Raw genomic sequence first — 8853 nt, 5'->3', positions numbered from 1 at the left:
GCGTGTCTGTGTTCAGGTGTTGGAGACGTGGCTGAGCTACATTCAGCCGTGGAGATACACAGGGGAGAAGACCGGCCCTCAGCCAGACCCAGACAGAACAGTACCCGACAAATGGTGAGTCTCGTGGCTTTGTCTTTTGGCCCAGATTCAGCTAATAATGTGTTAAACTGAAGTCTTTTGTTTTTTTTCTCTTGATTTCCTGAAAACATGAATATATCATTTTTGTGTTGAGTTGGTGAATATGACTGTAGCTTAAGGGCTGCACAACATGTGTCATGCACTTAATGTGGCTCTGACATGAGGCTGCTCTTTTGCAGGGAGTCGTTTGTGCAGGAGAACCTGCTCATATACACAAAGCTCTTCCAGGTGTTTCTGAACAGAGCCGTGAGGACCGACCTGGTTAACGCCAAAAATGCTCTGATGGTCTTCAGGGTGGCCAAAGTGTTCGCTCAGCCAAACCTGGCAGAGATGATCCAGAAAGGTGAGACGTGTGCAGGACACAGGCCTTAACTCTGTCCTTAGAATGTTTGACTCTGGGACGTATTATGCTAAATAATCCCCTCTTGTCTTTATCATATAAAGGTTGTTGCTACCTGAGATAAATCATTTCTACATAAACCAAATCAAACTAGGAATGAATTCAGTATGATAGCAACAGATGGACTTGAGCTTTTCCCACCGGCGTCACAGACCTCAGCAGTCAGGATGTTATTTATTTTTTAATCTCAGGTTATCGTCTGTATTCGCTCTACTACTGAAGTGTTCCTGCTCTGATTTTTAGTTTGAGATGATATTTTAACAGCTGAAGTTATTTGTAGATCAGTGAATTAGTTCTTTGATGTTTAAATATATTTTTAGTTTGTGTCTGTTGGTCTAAGAAATAATATGTAAGGGGCATTATTCACTTTATTAACTAATTTACTGGTTAATTGAACACGAGCTCCAGATTAATAATGAAAAAATCTGTTACTGACCTAATAAAGCCAAATAAACAGCTGTTTTATTTTTCCACCTATGGGAACCACCTGCTCTGTACCAATGAACTGAACCTGGTCACCTCTGTCCAGGAGAGCAGCTGTTCCTGGAGCCGGAGCACGTCCTCCACCACCGCCAGCCCCGCGGCTACCTGACGCCAAGCCAAGGAGGCAGCTACCTGTCGTCACGGCAGCGGGTGATGACCGACATGGTGTTCAGGGTGAAGAGTCATGTCTATGCTTTGGAAGGGCAGGACTGTCAGTACAGCCAGATGTTTGGCACGGAGCTCAGAGCAGCAGTAAGTTTCCTTCGTCTCACACGTGTTGTCATCACAGTGGAATCCTGCAGCGGGAAGCTGTGCTGAAAATATCTGTTGTGTTTTCAGGTCATGAAGTTGATCCAGATCATCGCACAAGCCAGACACACAGCCAAGAGGATATCCGATCACTCCAGCGAGGCGGCGGCCAACACCTCGTTCCTGACCTGGTTTGGACTGGGCTCCTCTGACCTCAACGGGACCTACCCCGGGGCCGAGCCAGAGGACAGCGGGGAATGTCTGAAAAAGACCCATGAGTTCCTGGACAGAGCTTTGGAGAACCTGTGTCAGATCTTCAAGGTCCCGTTACTTTGATTGCTTGTTTGCTTCCCCAGCAGAATCCTAGTTTAGAGATTTAGTTTATTGGCATATTTAACTTATTTCAGTAGATTTTACTAAATCATGAAAAGTAACTGTCACCAATGTCACTAGTCCTGAAAATCAAATAAAGTTACTTGTAAAGGTTTCAGTATGTCGCAGGACTCGGCCACATGTGGAGTCGTATTCAGCACTAGGGCTGGGAGTCACCACCGACTTTCTGAATCGATTTGATTCTGATTCACAGCGTCCCAATTTGATTTGATTCAATTCAATATCGATTCACTTAGGTTTATTCCACACACCTGACTTTAAACTCAGTGGTGCCCCTAAATAAAAACGTTTAGAAGAGGCATGGTTATTTTTTAGGGAAATAACTTTAATGCATCTCTTTTATAAAGATTAAAATATTGTTTGCATAATGCTCTGGGGCAAACTGATGAAAAAAAATAGATTACTAAAGAATTTTAGAACAAGACGACTGAGCAGACACAAGTATCCACAGAACTTCAGCATTTATAAGGTAGCGGCTGTTTACTGCTGTTCAGTTTGAATTGCATTAAATTGTATTTCTGTTTTTCACTCTGCTGCAACAGACTAGCAGGTTATAGAGTGTGAGGTCAGAATTCAGACCGAACAGTGAAAACAGACTAGCTGCCTTCTGACTGCCTCTTATGCTGTAAGGCCTGACTGGTGTTGGTGCTGGACTCACTGGGAGCTGTGGTCCTAACGAGCTCCACATAGTCAACCGTGGACATAAAGGCCTGCACTTAGATGCTGCATGAACATTACAAAGCTTTGTAACCCAGGACTAAGTCATGAACAGTGTATGACAGCTTCTGATCCACCACATGTTGCTGCTGCCAACGGTGTTGGACGTTGAGATGAACCTTTCAGTTATGATCCACCACATGTTGCTGCTGCCAACAGTGTTGGACGTTGAGATGAACCTTTCTGTTAATCATTCATGCAGAAACTTTGTTGGCGTTCACCTGGTTACATTTGTTTCTTTGTGTTGTAGCTGAACCAAGGGCAGATGACTCAGCTTATATCAAACCTGGACTGTTCCCAGGATGATGGCAGCTGCAAACAGCTGCCAGACTGCATCCAGGGAGAGAACGGACTCATCCTGACTGACCTGGGCCGGAAGCAGGTTGGTGTTGTAGTGCATTGGTTCCCAAACGGTGTCCCATGGGATTTTGTGACAACCATAAATTAGTGTAGTAGTAGTAGTAGTATACAACGTTGTGCCGTCCCTGGTAGGCTAGTGGTTAATGGGTTCAAATCAGGGTTGTGTCAGGAAGGGCATCCGGCGTAAAACACGTGCCAAATGTCAACATGCGAGTCGTCGGTGTGACGATTCACGGTGGCGACCCCTAAACAGGAAAAGCCTAAAGTGACTTTCTAGTTTACAACGTTTTGAATGAATTTATAATTTACTATATCAATACTTTGTACACTTCCCAAAGCAGAGGCAAATCCTATAGCCTAAAGGAACCACCTCAAAAAAGAGAAGAACTGTCCGTAGACAGTATCATGAAAGCTGCCTGACTTATGGTTTCTACTTGACCGTGTGTGCCAGCAGCCCTCCGCCCGAGCACGTCGTCTGTTGGGGGAAGTTACCTGATGCTAATGTGTTGCCAAGCAAGCTGAAGAGGCAACTGGAAACCAAACATCCTTCTATGTTGAAAGAAATGTGGCCTAAGAGCACAAGGTCTGCACCAGAGGCAGCCAGACTGTTTGTGGGACTGAAGTTGCCTCATAAGGCGATGGAGGGCCGTTACATGCTAGTGGAGCTTATTGCAAAGTAGATGAAACCTCACGGGAGCAGAGACATTCATCCTCCCTGCTTGACAAAAGAAAAGAAGATACTACACAGATGTGCTGCCTTCAGTACCACAGGTGTAAAAGAAAAATCTGAACAGACGTGTGTCACTAGCTTGTGAGTAGGTAATTAGTATTTACAATAGCAAATGTTTTAAAGCTGGTTCAAATTTAAGTCACATCTAAAATGTTCTTTCAACTCGGTGTCAACCAGTTTTCATTCTTTTCTTTACAGTTTTAGACTAAAGTCTTTTTCTTCCAACTCTGCATGCTCTTCTCTGTTGTGTGTTTACTGTTTATATCCAAATGAGTTTATATTCCCAGTGCATCTCTCTTCTTACTTTGGTCTGTAAGAAGTGATGCCATCTTCATGCTTCCCTCTCATGACAGACCTACCCTCCTCTCTAACTCATTCTCTTTGTCCTAAGTAAATAAAAATCAGTTTATAGAGTGACAAGGCTGGTAACACGGTGTAGAGCCTGTTGTCCAGGACATAAATACAGGTGTGCCTTGAGATTTTGGCTTTGAGTGTTTTGGGCACGAAGTGTTTGAAACCCACTGTTGTAAAGGAGCGTACATGAGGCGGTGGGAATGTGGCTCAAACAGCAAACACTGTGTGTTCGTGTCCCCGTGTACAGATCATAAATGGACTGCGCAGGTTTGACATCCAGTATCAGGGAGACCCGGAGCTTCAGCCCATTAGGAGCTATGAGAACGCCCTGCTGGTCAGGCTCTTCTACAGGATCTCCTGTCTGGTTAATGAGAGGGTAAGTGGTGCCAGCAGGGTGCACTCTGATGACTGTGTGTGCTTGAACTGGTCCAACAACTGGTTTGACAAGTTCACTTGATCACATATTTGTTTTTGCTGTAATCAGAATTTAATGTTGACAACAGATGACATGTTTCCTCTTCCCCTATGTGGCCAAAATATAGTTACTGCAGGTTTAAGGGTCAAAGCCAATCGGCTCCATGCCATTTAACCATCCTATAGAAATAGCAGGAGAGTAGACTTCAAGGCTGAGGTGCTCACTTAAAATGGCTCCACAGAAACGACTAACAGGTCTGGTCGTGCTTCTGACTAAAGGGACTTTCAGACAGGAGGCGGTGGGTAACAGGAGCTGTTGATACATGTGGATGAGAGAATGAAAGCGCTGTGTGTAAAGTATTTACGCCCCACAGCTCCCACGTAGCATATGTTCTCTCTGCGTTACGTTGTGTTCTTGTGTTCTAAGTGCCTTAGATTTGTTACTTACTCATCTACTTTATATTTCACTTGTATTTTGTGGCATTCATGTGGACGGCAAAGTAAGAATTTCATTGTACAGGGAAACACGTTTCCTAACTGTGCATATGACATTAAACACTTTGACCTTTGACCTAAACAGCCACAAGGGAACATCCCCCATCAGGTTTTAAAAGGTGTTTGTCCTCCTACAGTTCGGAGAGCACATGAATGCGCTCTGCTCACGTCCAGACTTCCTGGGTCGCCTGGGCCGTCACTACTTGACGGACCCCAAGTCCACCACCAGACTAAAGCAGAGCCCCGTGTTCCAGCGAGCGTTAGAGAGGAACTGCCGGCCGAGGCTGAGCCTGCGCGTGCTGGCCAGCTACAGGACCATGCTGCTGCTGCTGCTGTTCTACGTGTCGGGAGCCCTCCTGTCGTTCGGCCCCGGATGCAGCACTCTGCTCATCCTTGCAGGGGGGATCCTGTACGGACTGTTGGTGACGCTGTTGGGAGAAAAACTGAAGACACACTAACGGAGCCACAGGGTTCACGTTTGGAACGTTAATGATTCATTTGATCAGTTTGAGTTTTGAACAGTGAACGTTGTAACATGATGAATAATGTATGTTATTGATCTCACTTATTTTGTTGATTACTTTGTCATTTGGCCTGTAGAGCATGAGAAAACCGTTTTAAGTCCTGTCATCAGATGCCAGCAGGCAAAACCCCAGTATTAGTGTACTATCAGACCAGGAGAGCAGCAGTTTCACGTTTAAAAAGCCAATAGTTGCTTTCACGATCGACTACTTATTGACTCATTGTCACAGACTCATTGTATATCGGTCCTTGTACAGATATTTTTACCTGCTACACCAAAGTCAGAGGTGAGAACCAGAGATGTTGGAGAGGAATCCCGCTGCCTGCTGTGAGAACACGGAGGGAAACCTTCATGTCTCCAACACAGGGGCATCTGGGAACAGGCGGAGTGTAGGAGCCCTGTCGGCAGCAGAGTGAACGTCGACTGGCAGATCTGTTGTTGCTTTTGTTACGATGTCAGGTGTTTTGTGTGTGTTGGTCGAGTGTTGCTGCTCTGTTGAACGTTTTTATTTATTTTTTTCTGACAAGCATCTGAAAAGGTGCCAAAACGTGAGTGCTGATGGAATAAACTGATGGTTTTCCTCTTTGAAAGCAGAACTCTGTTTTTGTCCAGAAAGTGAAGTGGTCTGTGCATCATGTCTGTGTCTCCAGTTTACAGCCTGAAGTCTTGCTGATAAAAATATTTATAGTATTTCATGCCACCACAGCGACAGAGCCATAAAATCTACTGTTTTACAGACTTGAATTGTCTGTAAATCTGTTTAGATGGTTATAAATGGCTAATGAGGCTGTGAGTCACGAGTCACGTCATAGGTTCTAGTTTTATAATAAAATAAATCCTTTTGCTGACACCATATGTGGCTTTGACTCATAAAACTGATGTTTATATGGTTAAAGCCACAGGAGAGGCACCGGGTCAAAGTCTTCTACAATGTGATGAAGCTACTGTTTGTATACTTTTTTTATTTGTTTGTTTTTAGGCAGTTTAATTTGGTTGTGTTGTCATTTAAAAGGTGCAAGCTGTGGTTTGTTTTGACCGTCTCATGAGCACTCTGCCAGGCACAATAGCAACTAAAAAAATTAAATTTTAGTCACTTAATTTCCACTTTACAGTCACAGTTCTCAGTAAATGAAAGTGTTGATTTTCAACTCTATGCAAACACAAATGGAGCCGTGTATCGTCTGACGGTGTGAGAATGAAGCTCAGGGAAACACGAAGCATCTGAGCCCTGTGGCTGTGCAGTGTGCCGAGTCGGCCACTAGAGGTCAGTATTACACTGGGGATGAATGTGCACCGCCTGCGACCAGGCTGACTAGAAACGAGCTCATCATCTTTCTGTGCTCCTGCCACATAGAAACGAGAAGAGGCCAAGTCTCCCATTGTGTTCTAAAAACACTGCCTCATACAAGCTCATGCTGATTTTCTAACATCAAACTGATTTTAAGGTTTTCAGTGCAGTGTGATGACTGACCTATACATTCTCTTGTAGCCTCTGTACTCGGAGCTTATTTCATCTCTTCTATATGATGAAACATCTTCAAGTCTATGCTGCCTAAAAAAAGTGTCAAAATGTCTGAGCTGTGTGTTTTTTGTTTGTTTGTTTTAAAGCCCCTCACCCGCAAGCGGAACGAGTCTCTTCTTCTGCCCCTTCAGTTTCTGTCTTGTTCTTCCGGTCTGTCCTCAAGGCGAGTCGGCCCTGACCAGAATACTGAGGGTCATGTGGGGGGTTCTCTGGTTTCCCATCACATGTCCTTGTTCCCAGTGGGTCATCCTGGGTCAGTGGTTACAGAGGAAACTAAAGGGCCTGGCACCATATGTGGAAATAGGGAATATCAAGACAGAAGGTTTTACACTCTACACAACTTACTTTCTCTCAATTTTAACAAAAGCTGCTCACAGGGGTGTAAAAGAGGCAGCAGATATTTCAGACAGTGAGTCCAGCTGCTGCTGCAGAGTTTTCTCTCTGCCCAAAGCAGCACCTGCATTAAACACACCAGCACGTGAGGTTAATGACGGTAAGTTCATGTGCAGCTGTGTGCAGATGTTGGGGTGCCCCTGAGCGAACGGTTGTGAATGGAAAAGAAGTAACTAGACCCCCTTCAACAACATGAGCCTTTAACATCTCTGTTAATACCCTGTTACATTCTAGTTCATCAACTTCAAAAGTAGAAATGAAAAATCAACTGTGAGTGGCACGTGCACGGGTCAGGGAAGGTACCACAGCTTCAAACCCCTTATGGGTCAGGGGTCAGCTCAGCTCTTAGCACATCTCAAGCTCTGAGATAGTTTTAACATTATTACATGGATTTCTCAGGGACTGTACATAAAACAATCTCGGACAAAGAGAAAAGACGTTTTGTACCAGATTTAACTTCTGGCTCATTTTCACCTGGACAGGTTTAATTAGAATAATCCTCTTTTTTGGGCCATTGTGAGGGAAATATGGAAATCTACACCTGTTTGAAAGTATCAGGGAGTCTGTTCCCTAATGGCCTTGGATGAAAACGCTCAGTATGTTAAAGATCTCCCCACAGATGTTCGGTGATGTGCATGTGAGAGCCGCCCCTACAGCTTCAGCTGGTGTTTCTCCATGATGGACTGGCGGGGTCTGCTCTGGATCACGGGCCTGATGCAGAAACCAGCCCGTGTCCGCTGTCACTTTCGGCTGACTGCGGGAGGACGAGCTGAGCCGCTGGGTAAGATGAGCCACGTGATCACAGATTAAGGAAGAGTAGCTCATCTCACTGCATCTGTGACAGAGAAGAGCACGTGGAAAAACCAGTGAACGAACCAGATCTGAAAATGTGACTTCATCCTGGTTAACCAGGTCACAAATGATTTGGTCACATCCGGTTGTCATCAATGTCACCAGTGTAAACAAACACAATGTGCCCAAGCTAACACCACACAAACAGTTGTAGAGTTAGGTGGAAACAGATGATTCGCTGTGGCGACTCCTAACGGGAACAGCCAGGAAGAAGATGAAATACCATGTAGGTTATGGTGTGTGCCAACATGGAAACATCGTGATGTGGGGCTGCTGTTCAGTTTGGTTTTGAACTCCACCTGTTTATTTGCTGAACTGGTCTTCTTGTCTGCCACTGACACATGTCGGTACAGACTCGTCTGAAAATCAAACATGCTGAACTGTGTTTGTGTAGAAGGAGTTTAGTTTGAAGGCCTGATGTAGAGCTACCTCACCATCACCAGACACATTCCCAAACACACAAACCAGTATTTTTTATCTTTTCTCATCACCAGACTCCACAGGTTCCCTGGAGATCACCATGGTTACCTTAGGAACCAGTGAATCTGTGCAGGGCTGTGTCTCCCAAAACCCACTGTGTTAGTCAGGAGCGTACACAGGGTGGCACAGTGCACACAACCAAGGCTTCTCTCTCTCAGTGCCGACATACATATACTGTGCATATCTGTGTCGTGCTGTGGGTGACTGACACCACGGCGTGATGACAGCTGCAGGAGTCATTTAAGGTTGCGTGTGAGTGTGTGCGCACTCGAGCTGGACTGTGTGGCTCTGTCCAGCTCTACGTTATGTTTGTGGAGGGAGCGCCACACGTAGGCACTTTAAATACAAGA

General features: G+C 45.0%; 1 protein-coding gene across 3 annotated transcripts in view; it reads left to right on the top strand.

Annotated features, from left to right (window-relative positions):
- smpd4 (sphingomyelin phosphodiesterase 4) overlaps positions 1–5846 on the top strand; it is a 16475-nt gene extending 10629 nt beyond the window's left edge. For all 3 annotated transcript variants that reach the window (XM_020612166.1, XM_020612165.1, XM_020612167.1), the window contains 7 exons: positions 17–114; positions 318–481; positions 1068–1273; positions 1361–1591; positions 2631–2762; positions 4072–4200; positions 4871–5846. In XM_020612166.1, coding sequence (XP_020467822.1) covers positions 17–114; positions 318–481; positions 1068–1273; positions 1361–1591; positions 2631–2762; positions 4072–4200; positions 4871–5191 — 1281 coding nt within the window. In that variant the 3' untranslated portion in view covers positions 5192–5846. The remainder of the gene's footprint in view (positions 1–16; positions 115–317; positions 482–1067; positions 1274–1360; positions 1592–2630; positions 2763–4071; positions 4201–4870) is intronic.
- The last annotated feature ends 3007 nt before the right edge of the window (positions 5847–8853 follow it).

The sequence above is a fragment of the Monopterus albus genome, unplaced genomic scaffold (genome assembly GCF_001952655.1).
Source record: "Monopterus albus unplaced genomic scaffold, M_albus_1.0 scaffold121.1, whole genome shotgun sequence".
NCBI classification, from domain to species: Eukaryota; Metazoa; Chordata; class Actinopteri; order Synbranchiformes; family Synbranchidae; genus Monopterus; species Monopterus albus.
Note: the sequence above shows the minus strand (reverse complement) of the source record. Positions and strands in the feature narration are given on the sequence as shown.